Below are 22,148 nucleotides of genomic sequence, written 5' to 3' on the forward strand. Positions count from 1 at the left end.
TAAGTATACTTCACACCATTCATCTGCCCAAAATGGATCAGCAGGTGCTCCAGTGCCTCCAGTCCACACTCTCGCCCGAAGAAAATGTCCGGAAACATGCAGAAGAGCAGCTCAAGCAGCTTTTCGCCGTCCCTGGTATGTCTCGTCTCATGCCGCTTGAATGTTGCTAATGAAGGTGCAGAAGGTGGTCTGAGTCTCGCAAGGCTGTTGAATGCCCAGGAAGTATCCTTGTTCCAGCGACAGATGAGTCTTCTTAATAAAGAACACGACCATAAATATTAACATTGCTTTACTCAGCCGGCGTTCTTCTGCAGCAGTATGTCAACCAACACTGGACCCCAGCTTCGGCCCAATTTCAACACCCTATAACTCCTATCGAAGTATAAAGAACCGCCCCTTGTCCAAGGAAGAAGGATGTTGACATGAAAAACGCAGGTAAAAGCCCAAATAAGACCACTCGTTTTTGGCGGTCTCTCCGACCCCGAGCGGAAGATTCGTCTTGCCAGCGTAAGTTTTCCAAAAATATCATTATGAATCAATCTCATGTGCTACTAGGCTTTCTCTCTCTCAGCCATCGCTAGATATGACTGGCCGGATGACTACCCCGACCTTTTACCACAGCTTGTCAACTTGCTCACATCCGGCTCCTCTGACTCGGTTCACGGCGGCATGCGTGTAATCTCTGACTTTGTGCGCAATGAACTGAGCGAGGATCAGCTTTTGCCTGTTGTTCAAGATCTTCTGCCCGCAGTTCTGAATATTCTAGCCAATCCCCAAGTGCGTAAACTGTATTTTCCTATTGGCCAGGCATTGACCCACTACAGGCCCACTCTCCCTCCACTCGTGCTTCCACTGTGCACGTCTTCCGACAAGTCGTCCGCATGTTGGAGACTGTCCGGGAGGAGCAGCCTAGAGCAGTCAAATCAGCGCTTGAGTCATTGGGTGCTGTTTGGCTCGACGCTTTCTCTCAGCTTTTATCGCAAGATGCTGGTGCCGAAGTGCAACAGAACTGGGAATCTCTCAGTATCCGAATCGAAATTTTCCGAGTAAGCTCTATTTGTCATCCGTTGAACACAAACTCATTCGTCCTCAGACATTATCCCTCTTCCAAAGTGCTTTCCCCCGAATTATCGCTCCCAATGTCCCGTCCTTCATCCGCCTCGCCATCCTCAACCTCCAGTCACTCCTTCCCTTATTCACCGCTTTTTACCTTTCTACCAATGATGACGCCCCTGAACCCCCTTCGCCTACTTCTGACTCTGGTGCAGGCATGACTGACCCAAAAATTGACATTACTGATCTTGCTTCTGCCATCTTTGACTATCTTACGCCCACTGTGAGGACGAAGGGCGCGGCTGGTGTGCTGGTAGAAGGTCAGGACGAGTCTGCAAGAGCGACGGAGGTGTTGGAGAATTTAGTGAGAGTTGTGCAGGAGTTTACACAGATCACCAGAGAGAATGTAAATTGCCTCTTATTTTTTATTGAAGTTGTACTGATCAAATGATATAGGCCGAAGAGTGGATGGAAGATACCAATGCGTTCGTCATTGATGAGGACGAAGAAACTGAAGAGTACAGTGCAAGAACATCTGGTTATGATCTTATTGGCGTAAGTCTGATGTTTCAGCTTTCATAAACAAAAATAAGCTAATGTCGCGAGATAGTCTGTGATGGACAAATGGACCAGACCTGTTGGGGCCATTTTGCAAAATCTCACAAACACCAGAGTCCAAGAGTCTGCTTCTGCTAAGCAATCGGGTAGCCCCGACTGGTATGTCTTACATCTGCAGTACAAAATAAGATGCTCAACATTATGCTGACATTTGTGAGGATAGGTGGAAGCCTCTTGAGTCTGTGCTTGCGATGCTTGGAGGTATCTCTGACGATATTCGGAACGCGCTTGAAGAGGATTTGGGGAAGAAACGATCACCTACAATCGACGTATCGTATTTGTTCGATCAGGTCATCCCCGGTCTTCTTGGCCAATCAGGTGAGTCTTGAGTCCATACCTGACGTTTGAAATAGCGTCTGCATCAAAGTGTATTAACAAGATTGTGTAGAGGCTCCCTTCTTGCAAGGCAGAGCATTTGTGTTTGCGAGCCAGTTTAGCTCTTTCTTGCCTCAAACGCTTGTAACGCAGTACCTCAATGCTGCCGTCTCTGCTCTCGAATCACCAGAGGTTTCTGTCCCTGTAAAGATCTCTGCCGTCAAGACCATCAAAAAGTGAGCTCCTATATCGCGAATTTCGATATCACAATTGTATGCAATTCTGGCTGACTGTTATGCTTAGCTTCTGCCGACATGTCGATACCGCCATCCTCCAACCTCAAACCGGCAAGGTGCTCAGTCTTCTCCTGCCACTTTTATCTCAAGCGGAGCGAGAGACCCTTTATCTTCTTCTCGAGACCATCCGGGCTATCACTTCTATCGATGACAGTATCTTGAGCACACAGAACACTGGAGCTGTAGTAGAGCAGATGTTTGATGTATGGTTGAGATGTGCTGATGGTTTGTGCCTTTTTGCTCATTATTTTTCCGAACGAAAATGGATAACTAACGAACTTGACTTTGGTAGACCCTGTTGCCACATCGATCATCGAAGAGAACATTGAATCCCTCACCCTCTTCCCAGACCCCGGAGTCCTCACTGCCCTTGTGCACACCCTTGCCCCCAAGCTCGCCGCGGCCATCTCCACCCCTGTCACCGACGAGACTGTCCATATTCCTGGCGAAGCTGTGCAACTGGCGAACAGTATGATTAGGATGCGAGGAGGCCCATTAGAGACTGAGCTGGTGGCTACTATTACTATGGCTGTGATGGAAATCTTGAGAACAACGGATGATATGGATGTCATCCAGGTAAGTAATGGTCTTCGGGGGAAGGAGTGCATAGGGCTGATGAAATTAGCATGGAATGATTCATTTAACTTTGGTCGTGAGGAAGGACTGCCAAAAACTTCTACGTTGGTGGGTCATAGTATTTCACTAGTCGACTATGATACTGAATCACTTTGCAGGCAGGATGTCGAAGGTAACAACGGTATAGCAAGCATTTTTGGCCTCCTTGGTCGTTTCCTAGCCCCCACGTTCTCAGAGTCTGGCGGTATCTTTGTGGGCGAACTCATCATGCACCTGTTCCGCAAGGCTGGTGAGGCCATTGGCCCTGTGTTACCAGACTTGTTGCGAGCTGTAGTAACCAGATTGGCTACCGCCACCATGCCTTCTTTCACCCAAGTATGTTTCCCTTTTCGGGACACGTTGCGCTTTCATGCTGGCTGACTTTCACTTCAGACTCTTGTCTTGCCCTTCGCCTACCTCTTCAGCACTGAACACACTGCTAACACCATCAATCTCCTCTCCCAATTCTCTATTCCCGTTCCTCCTGGAGGCGAGAAGCGTGCTCTTGACCTTGTTCTTAGCGCCTGGTGCGACACGTCGGATACTATCACTGGATCATGGAATATCAGGGTCAGCGATATGGGTATGAGCAAGCTATTTGTCTTGTCGGACCAGAGATTGAGAGAGGTTATTGTGAAAGGAGATTTGATCATTTCAGAGGCGAACAGGAACAGTAAATATTCTGGAATGCCAATATGGTGGATGCTGATATTATAAATAGCTATTATGACTCGCTCCAGAACTCGACAAAGTGAGTCCACTGTATATAGAACTAAAATGTCGCCGTTGCTGATAAAAGCGCTAGCTCCCAACCAATACACCCAAATCCCCTTTCCTCTCAAAGCTCTCAAACTGATTCTCAAGGACGTCCAATCGGAGCCTACATCGGCGAAGAAGACAACATCAGGCCTAGATATCGAAGATGATGATGGGGTACGTGTTTCTTTTCTTGCAATCCGTTCCATAGAAGGTTGACAGATGTGGATGGGATGTAGGATGAGGAATGGGATGATGATGATCTTCTCGGAGGTGGCTTCAACGTGGGCGAATTTGACTACTTGTCTTGTGAGTGAATCTTACCCGAGTCCGGATTATTGGCTGATAATATTCGGCAGCATGGCTTGATAACAATGGCGCGGAAAGTGATGCGCAAGATGACGACGAAGACCTCAAGTCTGATCCTCTCGCTCAAATTGACCTGGGCGTAAGTTTGACCTGTTCGGTTATCTTTGAGCGGAAGTTGACTAATATGTACGCCAACCAGCAATATCTGACTGATGTGCTTCGACATGCTTATGCCTCCAACTCAAACGGGATGCATGAGATGGTTGAAGGTCTTTCTGACGAGGAAAAGGGGATCTTGAGGGGCGTCTTGACACTTTAAGAGGCTTATCGGGCGACATAGAGGTACATAGTTAACATTTTTAATCTCGTACTTATTTAGCATGCATTGAGACATACCGCAGAAGGCCGCATACAATGTCATGCTTTTTTCGTATTGTATTTATTCAGTAGTTATCTGCTGCAGTACGAAGCATGGTCTGCAACTACGGTCTGATAGTTGTTTGCTAACATTTCTACGCGGGTCAAGGGGAGTCGCGATATCCATAATAGCCCTGACGGAGATCTACCCATCATTTGTCTGTCTCCTCATTTTCATATCTTTGACAAAATTGGATGGAGAATGCCTTTCGGTAAGTTGGTTTGACTTTGTGAAAGAAGGGGCGAGCACTTGATTAACCGTTTGCTGTCAGTCTCTTTCACTGGCGCTCTCTACATCATAGTCTTTGCCCTCGTCGGTCTTACCACCGTCCACCCCCTCTGCTCTATCCCCATCTCCCACTAGTATATAAGCTTGCCTGATCTTCCCAAGCTAATATACCTCCATCCTATACCATACGCCAACAGACAAGTGTCAAGAGGTATATCATACATATATCTCATTGTTTAGTTAAACTACGGCTTTCCATCTCGTCTCCAAGGCCGGACCTTGTTGGGGGACGAGTCGTAACAGCTTTGAGCTTGTTTAAAAGGACATGGAAGCTCTTGATTGGTGGGTCAAGAACCGCCTGGCACACTTTTCGACGGTCGATCACACTGCTTTGCCTCAGTGACTCAAGGTTATAAGTTTGATAGCCACCTCTAACAGATTAGTATTTAGATGTGTAATAGTCCTTGTAAAATGCAGTAATAGTCTCTATCTGTCTCTTACTGTGAGCTTATCCCAGCGGCCTTTACTATGATACTTGCAATGCATATACAACTTCTTTTTGCCAGCACGACCATGCCTTTTCTTACAATTTGCTTATCGATACAGTTGTTTAGTTGGTTTAATCGTCCTCCGCTCCAAAGCCCCAAACATCCTCCTCTCCTCCATATCCCCAATCATCTTCTCGCTCCTCCTCCGCTTCGCCATCTTCATCCTCTCTATCATGATCATGCTGTACTTTCCGGACCACCAATGCCTCTACACAGATAAGTTCCTCTCCAGGTGGGGGAGCAAGAATCTCATTTGCTGCCAGAGCAGCATCGTCCAATGGCAGAAACATATCTGTCTCGATTCCTGTCTTTGTTGTGGTAGCTGCTGAATGGTCTGAGACAGGGGACAGAGGTCGAATCGGACTTAGAGTTGATAACTGTGCAGAATGGGGATGGGAATGTGGATAATGGGACTGGCTAGGGCAAGTGCTGGATACAGTGCGCACATCTGCGAAGGAGAGAGATAAAGAGTCAAGAGGCACATGTAGGAGGTCATCAACGAACGAATTGTCAGGGCACTCTGCAGGGGTAGCGAGTCGTAACGAAGATGGTCTCGTTGGCTGGTGCGGAAGAACAACCTTGGGTGATTCAAGAGGGAATTTCGAGGATTGGTTGGCTCTCTCGGCCCACATTGGGTTCGTACCATCCCCTCTTAACAAATCGAGGCGCCTTTGTTCCTGTTTCGCCGCCGATTTGCGCCGTTTTTTATCAGATTTGGGACTAACGGGGTTGATTATCTTGCGGGAGAAAGGTGCAGGGGAAAGAATAGGGTGATATTGATGTAAATGACTGGCGGGTGGGTCGTCTTGGTCGAACTGAAATGAGGAGTCGGTATCAGTGCTGAGACTGGCAGCACTTGACATAGAGCTGAGACGGTCCCTTGCAGAATCTATAATCTCATCATCTCCCTCAGCTTTTTGCTGCAACTCCGTTCGCGATCTCGTCTCCTTGTTCTTCTTCTTCTCCTTCTTGTTTCTCCTTCCCTTTCCATGCGAGTCCGGTGCACCATTCCCTCTTCTCGGTTGACCCTCGCCATCCAGATCGGGTCGCTTCGCAGTCCACTCCTTTGTAAGGAGCTTGGATTGTCTCAAAACATCTAATGGTGGAGGAGCTGTTATGGTTTCGATCGAGACAGTTGGATGCTTTGAAACAAGTCCGTTTAAGACAATTTCCTTCAATACAATGACTGTAGCTCCTACTTCTGAAGCCATAAGCTCAAGAGTCCGGAGTGAAGCATCCATTTCGGTTCGAGTCAAGCCGACGACAGTGCCATCATCTACAATGACGATCAGTCCAGTATCATACATGTTACAATGAGATGATGCCCACCTGCCAGCCCGAGCTCGTAAATTGCCTCGTTCTTCCCTTGCTTTAACCTCCACATCATCTGGGTAACAAGCCTCTCAAATCTTTCCGAGGTAGGATTAATCAGTTTGAGCTTATACTCAATGAACCCCATCTTATCCCGTTCTGCTGCCAGCTTGGGAGTTGGCGATCGTTTGGGATGGACAAGCTGGTGGCGAGTCGCATCGGAATCAGGTTGGGAGAGACGTTCCTCCCATTCTCTGAAAGCTTGTGAGGCAGAAAGTGCAGAGGTTTGGCTGGGTGGGGTAGACGGATCGGAGGATGGAGGAGTAGGCAATGATGTGATGGAGTCGCAACGAGAGGTGGGAGGCAAGGAGGTAGTGGAAAGAGAATGTGCAATGTCGTGCCACGGCGATGGTCGACGAGGGATGTCGGTTGGAAGCACAGGGGGGGAGTGGCTCATGCTGGTCCCAGGCGTATTGACTGCCGCCGCAGAAGTCATTCTGTAAGTTTGTGGTGAATGGCGAATTAATGAGGTTGTCGAGGTCGATATTTGGTTCCTAACCGGATGATCATCGTGAGGGCAGTCGAGAAGGCGGTCGTCTTAAGGTGCTCATAGCCTCAAAATCATGATGGTTGACTAGATAAGATGAAAGCAGATAGGTTGGACGATGAGCGGACGGTGAAAATGGAAACAAGACAAGATCAGCAGCCTTCGCCGGAGACGGATGCGGCGTGAAAGAAGCCGAAATCGGAAAGAAGGCTAAAGTTGGGGTCCTTTGTTTCGAGTCAACGCCTATAGTAGTGGCAATTACGAGGTAACGAACATAGATCGGGACAACCAGAATCCCGACCTCGGCACCAAATTACCAGTTTTCCGGCCATTTCCGGCTGCGCGAGATCCGGAACTGATAGTTCTCAACGCTATCAACTTGACTCAGCCTCCGATTATTCAGTCATCATACACGCCTGGTGTTCGTCCATACTCTAACCGGTTGCTTTATTAACTTTACACTACTGTCGGAAGGCACCCACACACAGCCTTCCTTCGCTTTCTCCCAGGCCTGATGCTTTCACGTGTCTTCTCACATCGTTTTTGTCATTAATGTCTTCCAACAAGGCCTGATTTACAAGTGTAGAGCCACAATTTCGCTGACCCATCTTAGAAGGAAGTACAATTCCAGATACTCCTCCTTTGCTTCCGCTATCTATAAAGTCTGAATCTTAAGTGATACAAGCACAAGTGACAGGCATGATGAGCATAAGCTAGAACGTACTCCCTCACGCAGTCTCCATCCATCCAAGCTATATGGAGCATTTCCTTTCACCATCCTTGTTACTCGAGAACCTTGCTCGACGATGAATCCGTGATCGGAAAGAGATTGCAACAGAAGAGATTACTCGTGAGTGGACCGAAGTATGGGATTTGACGGATGCCTTGCTGTCGCCAGCAGTAGTAGCTGCCGATTCTGAGCGCATGGTACTCTTTACTGTGGAGGATGCAGTGCATTTACAAACACCATTACCCCCCTATCATTCGCCTTCCTCGAGTGAGAAGGCTAATCAGAATCGGATGAAGAAAGGGCGGGAAATGAAAGGAGAGGGCGTCCTAAAAGAAGGTCTGTTAATGAGTGGTTTCGTCGAGCAAGATTCGCAGGAGCATTTACTGAAATTCCGCCTGTCACACAATTGAAGGATTCCGAAGGAAGGCACCATTCTTATGTTAATGCCTAGAGGTCTGGCGACGCGATCGCACAAAATCCAGAAAGTTCAGGTCACATTGACAGCTATAGCAACATCACACAAAACCCAAATTCCAAACCAGCTCAAACCAGCCCAAACCACTTTAGCTACTCATCTTCCTTATCTTTCCTTGCAAAAACAACACCCCACTCCTCCAACCCCTTTTTGAAATCATCAACCACAACCCCCACCTCATCCAACGTTAATCTACACTCCACACATCGATGTTGTCCACAAAGATCGCTTGACAGCCACTTTCGCCTTGTCGATGCCTCAGTCTTAGCAGAGTTTGAGGTTCCCGGATGAGGGTCCATTGCGGCGTCCTTGGACGGGGAGGTAAGAGGGGAAGTGGGAGGGTATCCGCGCAACTTGTAGCAGGTGCAGATCTCTCTTGACGCGGCAGGCAACCGAGAGTCAAATGATGCTCCGCAAATAACCGTCATGTTCTCAGTCGTGCCTTTCACGCGATGTAAACCCGGGAACGTCCATTGACATGTAGAAGATGGATGCGTGCGAGAGGTTTTGTCAGCCTATCCCATAGGCTCGTTAGTATAATTACCCTCCACTCCCATGAATGATTCACAAGTTTACAAGCTTTGTTGGGATGGTTAGACGTACGTTAGGAGGGTACAAGTAATACTCTTTCACCTTGTTACCATGCTCATCCATACTTTCCGTAGTCAGCACGGTACGCTTTGAAGATCCTTGCTCGCTCATTTTGCCACTCCGTCTGGGTTGTGTTGTTATCGAGAAAGGATGGCCATCCGCGTGGCTGAGGGCGTAGAGAATACGAACTATATGCGTGTTTATATACGTGCTTATATAGGCCAAACCTGCGAAGATCCTATCAAGGTTGCCTGGGAACGTTCCATTCTTGGCGGAGATATGATCGATCGTTGCGCATGTGAACCGCAGGATTGGGTGTCGTAGCTCCTTGCTGCCTGCCGATAAGGGGTCGAAGTTGATCAGTCAATCAGTCAAGGGATTCTAAGAATGGTTAACAACCAAGACAATTGCCGTTATCCCCGGCCAACTGATCAACGGAAGTGATCTGAGAGACGTTACTGCTCATTGTCAATTCGTTCCCAGATCTTGGTAAATGCTTGTCAGTCCTTTGATGCCATATTTCCTTCGTTAACACCTTTCCCCTCCCTGCGATCACAATTTTAACGATTTGATATTATTCCGCCATACACACGTTCTCTTGTACTATTTGTCGATTGCGCGGCTTGCCAAAAGGTCCAAGCTGCCGTCGAAAGAAACAATCGCCACAAGAAGCAAAATGAAGCCGAAAGCAGAGAGATCTACATCCGCTCTACCATTCTATTCGCCTTTCTAATATCTAAGCGAACTCAGAGAACTTGCCAGCACCCTTATCTCCCAAAGCGGCAACCTTCTCCTGCAAGGCAGCCTTGGCGGGGTCGCCGTTGCCAGCCTTCTCAACCTTCTCCTTGAGGTCCTTGACCTGCTCGGGCTCGAGAAGCTCAACGAGAGCGTCGAGCTCACCGAGCTGCTTCTCGATAACCTGGGCAGAGGCGGCGGTGCCTTCGGCTTGGAAGTAGTTGGAAGAGGCAATAACAGTAGAGATGGCCTGCGGAACAATTAGCAAGATGGGCAGAAACGGGTAAGATATACACACCTTCTTCCATTTCTTGAGGTTCTTCCTGGCCGCCTCCTTGGCCTTCTTAGCGGCCTCCCTGTCGGCTTTGCTAGCCTCGTTGGCCTTCTTCTCAGCAGCCTTCTTCTCTTCTTCCTCCTTCTTCTTCTGCTCCTCGAGCTTCTTCTTCTCGGCAGCGCTCAACTGCTTAGGAGCACCGACGGCACCACCCTTCTTCTTGGCATCACGGGCAGCCTTCTCCTCGGCCTTGATCCTCTTGATACGGGGGTCAAGAGCAAGGACAGAGTCAACAAGCTCACGGAGACGGGTGTTGTCCTCCTTCTTACGTCGGGTTCGCTCAGATTTGTTCTTCTTCTCAGTGAATCGCTTGTCATCACGAGAGTCGGAACCCTCGTTGACCTCCTTGTCGTGCCACTCGAAACTTCTCCAAGAGTCAAAGTTGTAGAAGAAGTCGTAGAAGCCCTCGACGTCCTTTTTGGAGGAGTTGAGATCACCAAACTCGGGAACGGGCTGGACTTTGGAGAATCGACCCTCACGAGCAAAGAGGGCGTTGGCCTGGGTACAGAACTCTTCGGGAGAAAGCTTCTTGAAATCGGGAACTTCGTCGTTGATGTTCCAGTCGATTGAGTCGAACTGACGTCGACGTTCGGGATTGGTAAGGGTCTCGTGGGCTGACCGAAGTTAGCATAGAAGCGAGATGAAAGCTAAAGCTACACACCCTTCTGGATACACTTGAAGAAAGAGTCGTCATTGGTACCGTGACCAGTCTGACTGGCCTTTTTATCCGGGTGGTGTCGGAGGACCTTCCTTCGGTCTAATTTCCTTTAGCAACATCCAAAGTCAGTACGGAGACAGTCACTTACGAGCAACCTTGATTTGGTCGTCAGTGGCAGTGTACCTCAAGTGTCCCAAACCGAGAATGGCATAGTGATCCTGCTTTTTCCACTCCTTGGGGTCGGAAGACAAGACAGTCTGAGATTCTTCTTCCTCACCCAAACCGGGGTATTGGGTACCGTCGACAGAAGCGTTGGCCTTGGCCTCAGCGTCACGTTCACGAGCCTCGAGAATGGCCTTGTCGTCGTCTGCGAAAGAGCGTTGAAGAATTTGTCGACGAGCGGCGGAGATGAATGATGGCCCGGCGGGATAAATGGGGAGCTGCTTGGGAACAGAAGCCTTGGAAGGGGAAGGCTTGGAGTAACCGGCGGGTGTCGCGGTGAGGGTGATGGGGAGGGTGACAACGGAGGCCATTTTGGATTTATTTTTTTTTTGATATGGAAATGCTGATACTTTCGTTGAAATTAAATTGTGGAAGTCCGCGGTGGTCTGCCTGACGAATATTATTTGAAGCGCGATTTTGTTGAGTTTCTCCCTGTATTCGAGCTTCCAGCTGAGCGTCCTCAAGCGTTCCAGAGATGTCGAAAGGCAACTGACTATATATATAATCACAAACACATAGATCTAGAAACAAGATTTACGCGCAGCGAATCTAAATAATTGACCACAAGCACTTTCAGAGAACAAAACAATTAACAACCTTAAATCATCTCTCTCAAAATGCAACGACCAAACGACTCTTTAACCCAACGAGCGCTTTTGTGAGTCACTTTTGTCTATGTCATTACCATTGCTGACAAGTTTTCAGCGTGAAGAACCTGTGAGCATCTTGCGAATATATCTCTGTATCGTTTCTGATTCATCTTCAGCAATTTCAACATCACCGGCGCCGATTTGTACGACCTCTTTGGCAAGTACGGACCCATCCGGCAAATCCGCCTAGGTACAGACGCAAATCTCAAGACCAAAGGAACAGCATACGTAGTGTTTGAGAGTCCGGATGATGCTAAGGAGGCTGTCAACCAACTGAATGGTTTCCACTTGATGGAAAGATATATTGTCGGTAAGTATTCGTCAAGCACTTCACGATTTTGTCAGTTAGGATAGCGGTTGCTGATCGGTTCACGCAGTGCTTTACCATCACCCATCAAAACAACAAGCGTCAGCGCTGGCCAAGGCAGAATTAAGAGCACGAGAAGAAGCGTTAGCAGAGGAGAAGAGGCGGTTGGGTATGAAGGACGAATAGACGTCGTGTTGCTCGTGCACGAGTTGGTTGTTGAAGGGATCTAGGGCTGGGGTATAGCGACGTCAGCCAGCACTAAATGAAGAAGTAAAACAGGGTCAAGGTTTATTAGATAGTGTACCATCATTTGTATGTCATTACATAGCATTTTCATCGCACATAGGCGTCTTCATCGTCGCTCGCCATCTTTCGGCACGTCCTCTCAATTGAGTTTGTAATTGAATGACTCTATCCTTTAGCTCTGATTAGTCTTTTTGCGTACTTGAGCTGTTCTTCGGTTATGATCATCTGCTGTTTGCAAAAGCGTTGGGTAGTAATTTCTTCCGACTGCGAGAGGAGGCTAAAACTGATATAGAAGGTTGGCCAAAATGGCGGGCACACCTGGCTCTAAATCGGCGTTTTTCCCGATGGATTTCTTGTTATCATCTGTTCGTCCCATGTCATATGTTTCGCCCGCCGATATGCTATAAAAACCCATGCTATCTCGCCACATTGCATCTCCATGCCTCTTTCATCTATATGGCAGCAACCTCAACCTAGCCCATTACAATGTCACAGTTCAATCCCGACGAACTCTCTTCTTTCCGTGAACACTACCACACCCACGGTTATGTGATCGTCCCTTCCCTCATTCCTGACCATCTCTTCCCCCTTCTCCGTGAATCTGCAGACCACATTGTCAATCTATCCCGTTCGGGCAAATGGGACAACGTCCGCATTGTAGGTAAACCGTTCCCGCCCTGGGACGCAAAGGATAAAGAGGATATCTGGGGTGTACAGAATGTAATGCATCCGGACTTGGGGCAGAAGGTGTTTGCGGAATGGTATGGGAGCGAAGAGATGCTGGAGGTATCAAGAGCTTTGATGGGTTGTGAACAGGAGGATATGCAGTTCGGTGAGCACACTTGATCCATTTTTGGTCGCCACAATGACGCTTTCAGGAGGCTAAATTATCCATCACAGAACTGTTTAACCTCCTCATCAATCCCACCAACGCAGCTTATACCCTTGTATGGCATCGAGACGATGTCAAGCCCACAGCCACTCCCCAAGAGGAAATCGCAGCTCTGCAGAAAGACTATCATGGCATCCAATGGAATGCTGCTCTATACGACGACGAGTGTCTCTCTGTCGTACCTAAATCGCATCTCAGAGTAAGCACTCCCGATGAAAAGAAGGCACTGCTGGGAGAGGGAGAAATGCCAGGTGGTATCAAGGTAAAGCTCAAGGCTGGCGAAACGGTGTTCTACAACAACCACATCAGTACGTCGTCGTTGATTTTCACCGGCTCACAACACAACATGACTTTCTCTCCAGAACCGAGCTGAGGCCTAAGTTGTAGTCCACATAGGAAGCTATGATCCCACCACAAAGCGCCGAACCCTTCATGGTTGCTATGGCTGTCCCCCATCTGGCGATACCTCTCGAGCACGAAACATCCTGCAACACGATCTGTCGTATACACTCGACCCCAAATTCAGAAACTCGGTGCCGGAAAAGTTGAAAGGAATGGTGGATAAATTGAACGGAATGCAGAGGCTTTTAGAGGGGCAGGTGCTGGAGTATTCGCAGGATTGAGACCTGCTATTGTTATACAAAAGTCGTATCATTTTTTATTCTTCTTGAGATAGTTGGGTCGTAGTACAGTAGTGAGATGAACAATGTAATTGGCCCTGGTGCTGGTGTGGTTGTAGTTGTAGGTGTTATGCGGATGATTTTTATTTTCCTCGAGTAATAGTTCCGATGACCATTGTGTTTCTACTGTGATGTAGTCGTCAGGCAAATTTTGCGAGCAATCACACTCTATTTAAACTCTTGATCAATGCTGTAACAGAATCAGCACTAGTCCCCTTGATTACAAAATAATGTTGGTAATCTTCAATGTTGTGGCAAAACCTCTTTCAGCCGACGCAACAACAATCATCGATTTGATTGACTAGTTTGCAATTGAACGATAAGAAAAGCCAGATCTGCGACTAATTAATTATCTTCGCTTCATACGATATATTGCACGTTAACGCCTATAGTACGCCCTAGCCCATCCCTCTACTTTTTGATCGTATATAAACTATCTTCACATATTAAAATCGATTAGCGGAACCTCTACCATGAGTCAACGTCATCCTTGCTCCACCTTGCAATACACCTTCCCTCATCCTTACGCCTACACTGCCTTGCACCATCCCCATCCCAGTCCCTACCAGCATGGATTGGCTGGAATCCATCGACGGTGCACTCATGTGCTGTTGCAGAGGGGTAGGTCTGGCTGATCCAGGGCGGTTCACTAAATCAATCTCGAGTCAGCTTCAACCTCTAAAGTCGTTAAGTTCGACACTATTTGACATACCGAAAGAAGGGTTTGACATCTTTAGCCTCTCAATAAAACTTGATTGCGGTCGCTGAGGGACAGACATTTGCGGTTGTTGCGCTTGCAGTGATTGGGCGTTGAAGCTTCGTTCGTGTTGATTGGGTAACTTTGTTCCAGGTCTTTCCTCAGCTGCGCGGCGATTTGGCGAAGGGTTCGCTGGGTCATATCTGTACGCTCTGTAAAGCAAAGCAACCACAGCATTCCATCAGTACACATCCTCTTTTCATTGCTCCGTCGCAGAATCTTACTCCAGGCGTGACTTAACATCAGCACCATCTGCATTCATTTCATCCGTCATATGTCTAAACCCCATAGTGCTCTGCGGTCTTCCCCCAGAGCCCCGCAAAGGTGCTTGTGGCGGTGCCCCCAATCGTGGAATAGCCTTGGGCGCTGTAGAGCTGAATCCGCGTGACATGGGACGGGTAGGTTGGAAATTGTGTGAGGGCTGAGGATGTTGGAGATGTTGAGGTCCTTCAGAGGCACCTGAGGCAGGGGTGGGCGGGACGAATCTGGGTTGCAAGTCAAGGTTCTGACCATTTTGCTTTTCCATTGATATGACGGATGTACGTACCGTCGAGGTTGTTGTTCTAGTATATCAATCCTTCTTCTCTTATTCGACCTCTCAACATCTCCTGCCTTACCCATCCCATACCCAAAACCTACTGTTGGCTGCTGTTCTTCCTCTTGCACAGTTGGTAACATTGGCGGCGGTGGCATGTATCCGTTCAGTGTATTTTGTCGTGGCTGGTTATAATGGCCGGGCTCAGCTTGGCGAGCATTCGAATTGAGCGAATATTGAGACTGAGGTGTGATTTGGGATGAGACGGCAGGCTGAGATCGCTGAAAGTTCCGAAGTTGGGACTGGAGTTCAGCGACACGTTCGTGGAGTTCGTGGTTTTCGCTACCATATATGTAAGTCTAAAAGGTATGGGCTAGGATGAAGCTATACCTACGACAACAAGGTCTCCTGCTCTCGTTGTACAGTAGCAATTCGAGCCTAGCAAGGTTCTGTCAGGAGAGTAACGTTAGACCGTTCAGATTATATACATCTTTCTCCTTCATAGCACTTTTATAATGCTGTATTGATCGCTTCATCTCCCTATATTGGAACTACCAGTCTGTTGTCAGCTTCTAAACGTTTCAAACAAAAGGCCAACTCACTCCCATAACCCTGAACGCTGAGCTACTTTTCTTCAAGGCCGCCTTCATTTCTTCCATTGCGCCAGACAGGAGTGACACGCCATTTTGAAACCATACTTCATGTCCTGATGGTAACTGCCAACAATGTCAGTCTTTGAAGAGCAATAGAACTGCGCTCACTGATCCTTCTTGGATAAGAAAGAGTTCCATTTGCTTGTTGCAAGCTGTACATATGCTCTCTTGGTCTACTCTAAATCAGTATGAACATCTTGACAATCTTCTCACAAGACTTGCGCTGATGTTCATCGGAAGAGCAAAGAAGATGGCCACAAGAAGTCATCCAATAGTGTTTGCCTTTAGCTGCACCATTTAATAAAGGATCCCGGCTATCATGATTGTCAGTCGATGTTCATAGTGTGCAATTTTCACATCTATCACCCACCATAGCGAACATTCCGCATAATCCAACCATTCTAACACTCCGACATTGCGTTCCTGGCCAAACGTACTGGACTTTGAAGGAGGTGTTGATTGGGCATGTCCGAACTTGATGGAGTGCGACGAAGATGGTGGAAGCCGTGATGACATGAAGACATGAACAAAGCTACTGCGTGCGCTCGAGATATAAGTAAAGAAAAGATGAGCGAGACGAACCAGCAAAGAGCAGAGCTGCTCCTTCCAAGGCAGTGAATCAGCTCTTCCACCTCTCAGTGGCAAAAGTCAGAGATATGTGACGCGTAGTATCTGATGTCAAAGAGGAAGGAAGCACGACGGCTGACTGGACTTTTGATCGTCGATCGATGATCCCTCCTTTGGCCTATCTCCTAGCTTGAGATCAGCTAAAACATCCATAGACTCATATAATAACGCGCAGAGTCAAGTATCGACCTGTATCCTTCGTCACCCGCATACCACATCTAGTACGCATCGCCTTCCTTGCCCTCGTTCACAAAGCCCATTTTTGATAACACAGCTTCTTTTACAGCGTGGTCTCGTTCTCGTTGTTTCTACCCACCAATCAGCCTCAGTCTCCGCTGAAGAACCAGCTGTTATCAGGAAACAAAGCCAACATACGTTCTCCGCGGAAATTTTTTCCTCGATTTCTTGCAAGTTTACTTGTTGTAAAGGTACCATATCTTCCGCTATCAGATCCTATACCTGCCGTCAGCGCTTCCATGACAAACCCAGATTTAAAATGAGCGACCAACAATCTCTCCTAAGGCCACGACATTCTCTCCTCGCACTAACAACACTCCAATATCCTTGTCTGCATATTCAAGTTTGTAGTGTAATCTCTCTACGCAAGATTCAAGAAGGAAGTTGGCTGCATTCGCATGTTGAAGCAAAATGCCAAGTACAAGTAGATTCCGTCCAAGCATGATCATGGCAATAAGGAGACTTATGTCAGTCCATAGTCACAGGAAATCACAGGAAATAAGGCAAAAGAATGACGTACCAAATTGGTCGTAACTCCTAAACAAGCCTATCAACTTCCTCCCGTCTCGCAAGATAACGAGCACTTTCTCTGGACACAGGATCAGCTCGAGATCATAAAAATCGCACGATCCACTCCACACTTGCAAAACGCAGGTGGGATATGGGAATCATACCAAGGAGTTCAAGACTAACTGTCAACAAGGTCAACCAGTGAACCGGAAGTCGTAAACGGGATGAGAGCGTCCATTACGGATGTGAATCTGTCGAACTCGGTACAACTGTATTTCCAGTGGACTGTACTTTGATAGTATGTTACTGTTTTGAAGAGTGAAGTGGTGATAGTAACTCGAGGTTATTGTGTCTACAATTTGCGGTTTTATCTGATGTTAAATGGATAGACAACGAGTTGCTTACTGATAGACGATGAGCGACGAAAAACGGACACCGGCGGATCTCCGAGCTATTGACTATTACTGAAAGAGCATCGAATTAAAGCTGATGATTATTTCTGTATAAATTTCTGTTTCATTTCAAGTTCTCTAATTTTTCTTGGTTACCATCTTTATATAAAATGGCTAATGACTAAAATTAACTCTACCAAACTAATAGTATCACCCCATCTTTCGATTTCCAACTACTGTAGACCTCTGTACATCTGGAGACATAAAGAAGGTATCTTTTCTTGGTGCTGTTCACCTCCAATCGTCCCTCTATTTCCCTCCATCTCGTTAGTTCCCCCTCAGTTTTCACTTCTACCAATCCCACTCGATACGATCAAGGACATGAATTTGCCTCCCCATAAGTGCTTGTGGGTGCCGTAGTTGATGAGATGGAGCTCGTCAAGCTCCGGACCAACATATACAGTTCCATTCGGACGGCATGCCGGGCAAGGAAAAGTCTCCATGACCGCCACTTTTGTTCCTGTAGAGGTATACGCGTTGCAGTCGACCCATCATTTGTGACACCCTGCTGGTAATCTGATCGTACTTGCCCGCAAAGACATCCCAAAAGGATTGTAGAGGAAAACGGCATGAGGAGAGAAAGGGTAGATGATGTCTTGGTTCCGATCGCTGGAAATCATGAAGTTAAGATGAGGGTAACGAGGCTTGAATGAATTGCAAGCTCGGCGTCGGCCAGGTTTTTGGGGAAGGTTTTTGCCCCCGCACATGTTTCGAGATCCTCAGAGGTTGGTCGTCCATGTGATTCGGGAATATTGGTCTTCACTCAATGATGTGAACCATGAAGTTGAGGGGACAATGTTAAAGAGGATTTATGATCCGCCCTGCACATTCCGTGCTGCGTCTAATTCTGATCTCCGGCAAAATATATGAAGCTTCTTGTTTGTTTTTCCAAAGTATTCTTGCTTCCTCCTTTTGTTTCCGACAGAGCACCCCCCACTTCCATGTTCTTATTGCTCTTCGGCAAGTCCGCCTGCTTCCGTCTTTTGTTTCTCGGCGAGTGTTCTACTTTCAGAATCTAAATCCAGAATGTGTCAATCTAACTCTTCCCACAGAACCTGTCTCTCATCCACAATTCATCGGGGGGTTATCGAGCTATGTTTCATATTTGTCAAGAGATGCATTTCCGACGGCCTTCTATTACTTGGTACGCTTGCCGCGATAATTGAACGGGAATGGGGAAGTCTCTGGCTCGCGCGTACGCATGATGCTCCAACTCGCACAGACGATCTGAACTTTAGAGCTCAGCGTCAAGGAAGAGACCATGGATCAGCGCGTAACCGCTCCAAAATGGGGACATTAACGAACTCTTAATTCAGTCCTTGAACTGAAAAAAAAAAAATTGAACCAAACAAACCGCTGGGGGCAGGGGAGGAGAAAGGAGTCGTACCGTACGCCTAATTATACGTACAAAAATCAGGCTTTAGCTTCCCGTGAGGTAAATAACAGCTATCGGCGACGTCCGTCAGTCTGTCTCGAGAAGAAGAAGAACGCAGGGTCAGCAGACTTGGCGAGGGATCTGAGAGGGCGGAGTTTGATGTCACTTACTCGGGAGATGCCTGCTTACAGATTTATCTATTACTTAAATAGTGTACTGTGATTCCACATGCGTCATTCATATACCGTGACCGGTTGGCTCCACGTCGCGGTACATACGGCTGATCTGATGACCGCCATTGACGTAAGAACGTTTAGCCGAGAACTGAATGCAGCCTATCATGCGCTACGTATCTGACATCTGACGTCTGAATTTTAAAAAGGTGAGCTTGATTGTTGGCCGTGTTATGCGGGATGAATAATTTAAGAGTATGAACTATGATGCAGTTAACTTCTTGCTCTATGCGAGTCCCATCTTTTCCCATATATATATAATAAGAACGACAATGCAGAAGCAGCCAATGTGTTCTCCCATCTTTTTCCTGCAACGTCTTTTAACAACTGCGATTCTAAGCCGGTCAATATGGCGCAAATGCTGAACCAAGGTAAGCAGAATCGATGCATTTTCAGCACAGCAAACCCTGATCTGATCTCGTTAGCCGTTAATGCCGTTACCGGCGATGCCAAATATCGCCAAATGGCAGAAAATACCATCGAGCAGACCAAAAGCACCCCATTGACGACTTACTTTGGAGTGAAAGTCCCGGAAACTGATGTTGCGTTGCGAGCTGGTGCCAGGGGACCCACTCTGCTTGAAGGTAAGATATGGTTTTCCTGCATTGATACCAAATCTAACATGACAACATATAGACTTCCATAATCGAGAGAAGATCCAACATTTTGACCATGAACGCATTCCCGAGCGAGTTGTGCACGCTCGTGGCTCTGCAGCTCATGGAGAGTTCAAACTGCATACTCCTCTGACCGGCATCACTACTGCAAAGGTAAACCAAAGAGCGAAATGCAGAATGTTAACTGATCGTGTATTTAGGTTTTGACCGATACCAGCAAGGTTGTCCCTGCATATGTCAGGTTCAGCACGGTCGCTGGTTCACGAGGCAGCGCTGACACCGTGAGAGATGTCCGTGGCTTTGCCACTAGGTTCTATACCGACGAAGGTAACTGGGATCTCGGTAAGTATTGGCATATCCTTGGGATGAACGATCATGCTGATCCACTTTTAACAGTGGGCAACAACATTCCAGTCTTCTTTATCCAAGTAAGTGTTTTGTACGGATTGCATAGGAATATATTTACTTACTTCTTCTCAGGATGCTATCAAATTCCCTGATGTTATTCACGCCCTTAAGCCCCAACCTCACAATGAGATACCTCAAGCCCAAACTGCGCATGACAACGCTTGGGACTTTATTTCTCTTCATCAGCAAGCTACTCACATGCAGCAGTGGGTCACTTCCGACAGGGCTATTCCTCGATCCTATCGTATGATGCAAGGTTTCGGTGTTCATACATTCCGACTCATCAACGAGGAAGGCAAGAGCACATTTGTCAAGTACCACTGGATTCCTCATCTCGGCATTCATTCTCTTGTGTGGGATGAGGCTCTCAAGGTTGCCGGACAGGACCCGGACTTCCATCGAAGGGATCTCTGGGACGCAATCGAAGTCGGGGCATACCCCAAGTGGGAATTGGGCGTACAACTGATCCCAGAGGAAGATGAACACAAGTTTGACTTCGATATCCTTGACTCAACCAAGGTCAGTTTTAGTAGGATGGGCAGCTCTCAATCGCGCTTGCTGATTCTTTATTTAGATCATCCCTGAGGAACTTGTACCTGTTCAAAAGATTGGGACTTTGACACTCAATCGCAACCCTGTCGATTTCTTTACTGAAGTAGAGCAAGTTGCGTTTTGTACACAGCACATCGTCCCAGGAATGGATTTTACCGACGACCCTCTTCTTGCTGGCAGGAACTTCTCCTATGCTGACACTCAAATTTCACGTTTGGGCGTCAACTGGCAAGACCTCCCCATTAATAGACCTATCTGCCCCGTCATGACGAACTTCCGTGACGGGCAGATGAGCATGTTCAGCAAGACCAACAGGACGCCCTATCACCCCAACAGGCATGAGAACCTTCCACTCACGTCGCCCAAGAATGGTGGCTTCCAAAGCTATCCTGAGAAGATATCCGGTATTAAAGAGAGGCTCAATGGGCCTAAGTTTAATGTGAGCTTATCTTAATTGCGCCAATGATCCAATGGCTTAATTAATGTTTCTAGGAATTCTATTCGCAAGCAACCCTTTTCTGGAACTCAATGTCCGAGACGGAGAAGAACCATATCATCAGCGCGTACCAATTCGAGTTGTCGCACTGCGCAGAAGATGTTGTCATCCAAAACGTCATCATTAGTCTCAATGAGATCGACCACGGGCTTGCTACCTCGGTCCACGCCAGCTTCCCTCACCTTACTTTGCCTGAGGCCAAACCCACCCACGACAGGAAGTCTGAGTACCTGTCGCAAATCAATGGCAAGCACCAAGTCTTCACCGCTTCTGGGCGAAGGATCGGCATTTACCTCGTGCCCGGGTACACCTACTCGCAAGTTGTACCTTTGTTTGCTGCATTTGAAGCGGCTGGATGTATGGTGAAGTTTGTGAGTTGCATCGTCAAAATATCTATAACGAGGGATAGACTGACAGATCGCGTGTCGTACAGATTGGCCCTACGCTTGGTCCAATCAAGGCGTCAAATGGTCAGTCATTCACTGCCGAATTCACATTCGAGGGCTGTCGCACTACCTTCTTTGACGCTATTGTCTTCGCCGGTGGTCCCGATGATTCCTTCGTCGCGAAGCTCAAGATTGGCCGACTTATTCACGCGGTAAGGGAGGCCTATATGCACCTTAAACCTATTGGCGTACTTGGCAATGCTACCCAATGGGTGGTAAATACTTGCTTGCCTGGAGATTTCAGCGACAAGACCAAGACTGAGTCAAATGTCGTCGTGGAAAACGGTGTTGTCTTCGCTCCCGGTGACCCAACAATCCACTCCGTTCAGTTTGCTAAGCAATTCCTGGAGGGGGTCGCCAACCACCGTGTCTGGGACAGGCAAGTTGCGCACATTGCTGCGTAGGCGGTTGATTTCAAGGAATGTTCTATGTTCCAGTATGATGGGTTATAGTATTAGTATGCGTATTAGTGTAGTAATAGTATGCGTGTTTTAACAATGTATTGTTATCTTACTGAACAGACGGTTTTGTTACGCTTTTTATTTGTGCTTGATCCTCGAACACAACAGCGTCATCCCCATATCTACACCGTAGGGACTAATTCTTTTTAAATCATAATAAGATTACAACCACAAGCCTAAGAGCCGAGCCTATCCTGGACTTAAGATTTGATAATAAATTCCCGCTCAGGTTCGTCTTTTCAGTACATATTATAC

The 22,148-nt window shown here is 47.4% G+C and overlaps 9 protein-coding genes and 5 non-coding genes; 7 read left to right on the top strand and 7 right to left on the bottom strand.

Annotated features, from left to right (window-relative positions):
- Window positions 1-32: 32 nt before the first annotated feature.
- On the top strand, window positions 33-4,363 carry CNAG_04973 (hypothetical protein; the record flags this gene model as incomplete). XM_012193058.1 has 21 exons in its annotated part: window positions 33-135; window positions 182-243; window positions 294-380; window positions 436-507; window positions 556-777; window positions 825-1,046; window positions 1,094-1,459; window positions 1,510-1,608; window positions 1,664-1,770; window positions 1,835-1,989; window positions 2,060-2,222; window positions 2,290-2,507; window positions 2,575-2,858; window positions 2,908-2,966; window positions 3,017-3,233; window positions 3,291-3,570; window positions 3,619-3,648; window positions 3,703-3,830; window positions 3,893-3,962; window positions 4,013-4,101; window positions 4,162-4,363. 21 exons carry the CDS (start codon window positions 33-35, stop codon window positions 4,279-4,281), a joined length of 3,153 nt encoding a protein of 1,050 aa, XP_012048448.1. The 3' UTR covers window positions 4,282-4,363.
- Window positions 4,364-4,427: 64 nt separating this feature from the next.
- On the top strand, window positions 4,428-5,170 carry CNAG_12342. XR_001045673.1 has 2 exons: window positions 4,428-4,591; window positions 4,652-5,170. It is a non-coding gene; the product is annotated as a hypothetical RNA (non-coding RNA).
- Window positions 5,131-7,212, bottom strand: CNAG_04974 (hypothetical protein). XM_012193242.1 has 2 exons: window positions 6,486-7,212; window positions 5,131-6,432 (listed from the first exon to the last, which is right to left on the bottom strand). Exons 1-2 carry the CDS (start codon window positions 6,961-6,963, stop codon window positions 5,228-5,230), a joined length of 1,683 nt encoding a protein of 560 aa, XP_012048632.1. The 5' UTR covers window positions 6,964-7,212; the 3' UTR covers window positions 5,131-5,227.
- A 226-nt stretch (window positions 7,213-7,438) lies between these two features.
- Window positions 7,439-8,753, top strand: CNAG_12343. The gene is made up of 2 exons (XR_001045674.1): window positions 7,439-8,080; window positions 8,157-8,753. It is a non-coding gene; the product is annotated as a hypothetical RNA (non-coding RNA).
- On the bottom strand, window positions 8,215-9,281 carry CNAG_04975 (hypothetical protein). XM_012193243.1 has 2 exons: window positions 8,823-9,281; window positions 8,215-8,734 (listed from the first exon to the last, which is right to left on the bottom strand). Exons 1-2 carry the CDS (start codon window positions 8,919-8,921, stop codon window positions 8,312-8,314), a joined length of 522 nt encoding a protein of 173 aa, XP_012048633.1. The 5' UTR covers window positions 8,922-9,281; the 3' UTR covers window positions 8,215-8,311.
- A 24-nt stretch (window positions 9,282-9,305) lies between these two features.
- CNAG_04976 (zuotin) lies at window positions 9,306-11,093 on the bottom strand. XM_012193244.1 has 4 exons: window positions 10,686-11,093; window positions 10,541-10,636; window positions 9,844-10,493; window positions 9,306-9,795 (listed from the first exon to the last, which is right to left on the bottom strand). The coding sequence occupies exons 1-4, from the start codon at window positions 11,068-11,070 to the stop codon at window positions 9,547-9,549; spliced, it is 1,380 nt and encodes a 459-aa protein (XP_012048634.1). The 5' UTR covers window positions 11,071-11,093; the 3' UTR covers window positions 9,306-9,546.
- Window positions 11,094-11,210: 117 nt separating this feature from the next.
- CNAG_04977 (pre-mRNA branch site protein p14) lies at window positions 11,211-12,338 on the top strand. XM_012193245.1 has 5 exons: window positions 11,211-11,417; window positions 11,465-11,476; window positions 11,526-11,719; window positions 11,787-12,204; window positions 12,255-12,338. Exons 1-4 carry the CDS (start codon window positions 11,377-11,379, stop codon window positions 11,900-11,902), a joined length of 363 nt encoding a protein of 120 aa, XP_012048635.1. The 5' UTR covers window positions 11,211-11,376; the 3' UTR covers window positions 11,903-12,204; window positions 12,255-12,338.
- Window positions 12,339-13,700, bottom strand: CNAG_12344. Its single transcript, XR_001045675.1, has one exon. It is a non-coding gene; the product is annotated as a hypothetical RNA (non-coding RNA).
- On the top strand, window positions 12,345-13,683 carry CNAG_04978 (phytanoyl-CoA dioxygenase family protein). Its single transcript, XM_012193246.1, has 3 exons — window positions 12,345-12,794; window positions 12,863-13,162; window positions 13,242-13,683. Exons 1-3 carry the CDS (start codon window positions 12,449-12,451, stop codon window positions 13,475-13,477), a joined length of 882 nt encoding a protein of 293 aa, XP_012048636.1. The 5' UTR covers window positions 12,345-12,448; the 3' UTR covers window positions 13,478-13,683.
- Window positions 13,701-13,872: 172 nt separating the features above from the next.
- CNAG_04979 (hypothetical protein) lies at window positions 13,873-16,062 on the bottom strand. XM_012193059.1 has 11 exons: window position 16,062; window positions 15,850-16,014; window positions 15,702-15,793; window positions 15,588-15,652; window positions 15,429-15,542; window positions 15,315-15,377; window positions 15,221-15,264; window positions 14,839-15,168; window positions 14,516-14,776; window positions 14,247-14,443; window positions 13,873-14,183 (listed from the first exon to the last, which is right to left on the bottom strand). The coding sequence occupies exons 2-11, from the start codon at window positions 15,993-15,995 to the stop codon at window positions 13,981-13,983; spliced, it is 1,515 nt and encodes a 504-aa protein (XP_012048449.1). The 5' UTR covers window positions 15,996-16,014; window position 16,062; the 3' UTR covers window positions 13,873-13,980.
- CNAG_12345 lies at window positions 13,933-14,993 on the top strand. The gene has a single exon (XR_001045676.1). It is a non-coding gene; the product is annotated as a hypothetical RNA (non-coding RNA).
- Window positions 16,063-16,228: 166 nt separating the features above from the next.
- CNAG_04980 (U6 snRNA-associated Sm-like protein LSm1) lies at window positions 16,229-17,216 on the bottom strand. XM_012193247.1 has 6 exons: window positions 17,037-17,216; window positions 16,864-16,932; window positions 16,616-16,731; window positions 16,482-16,559; window positions 16,280-16,414; window positions 16,229-16,231 (listed from the first exon to the last, which is right to left on the bottom strand). The coding sequence occupies exons 1-5, from the start codon at window positions 17,089-17,091 to the stop codon at window positions 16,325-16,327; spliced, it is 408 nt and encodes a 135-aa protein (XP_012048637.1). The 5' UTR covers window positions 17,092-17,216; the 3' UTR covers window positions 16,229-16,231; window positions 16,280-16,324.
- A 1,146-nt stretch (window positions 17,217-18,362) lies between these two features.
- Window positions 18,363-18,841, bottom strand: CNAG_12346. XR_001045677.1 has 2 exons: window positions 18,611-18,841; window positions 18,363-18,537 (listed from the first exon to the last, which is right to left on the bottom strand). It is a non-coding gene; the product is annotated as a hypothetical RNA (non-coding RNA).
- A 291-nt stretch (window positions 18,842-19,132) lies between these two features.
- Window positions 19,133-21,963, top strand: CNAG_04981 (catalase). XM_012193248.1 has 9 exons: window positions 19,133-19,284; window positions 19,339-19,497; window positions 19,550-19,683; window positions 19,731-19,872; window positions 19,927-19,958; window positions 20,011-20,457; window positions 20,513-20,929; window positions 20,983-21,357; window positions 21,420-21,963. Exons 1-9 carry the CDS (start codon window positions 19,263-19,265, stop codon window positions 21,834-21,836), a joined length of 2,145 nt encoding a protein of 714 aa, XP_012048638.1. The 5' UTR covers window positions 19,133-19,262; the 3' UTR covers window positions 21,837-21,963.
- The last annotated feature ends 185 nt before the right edge of the window (window positions 21,964-22,148 follow it).

The sequence above is a fragment of the Cryptococcus neoformans genome, chromosome 4 (genome assembly GCF_000149245.1).
Source record: "Cryptococcus neoformans var. grubii H99 chromosome 4, complete sequence".
In the NCBI taxonomy this organism is placed as follows: domain Eukaryota; kingdom Fungi; phylum Basidiomycota; class Tremellomycetes; order Tremellales; family Cryptococcaceae; genus Cryptococcus; species Cryptococcus neoformans.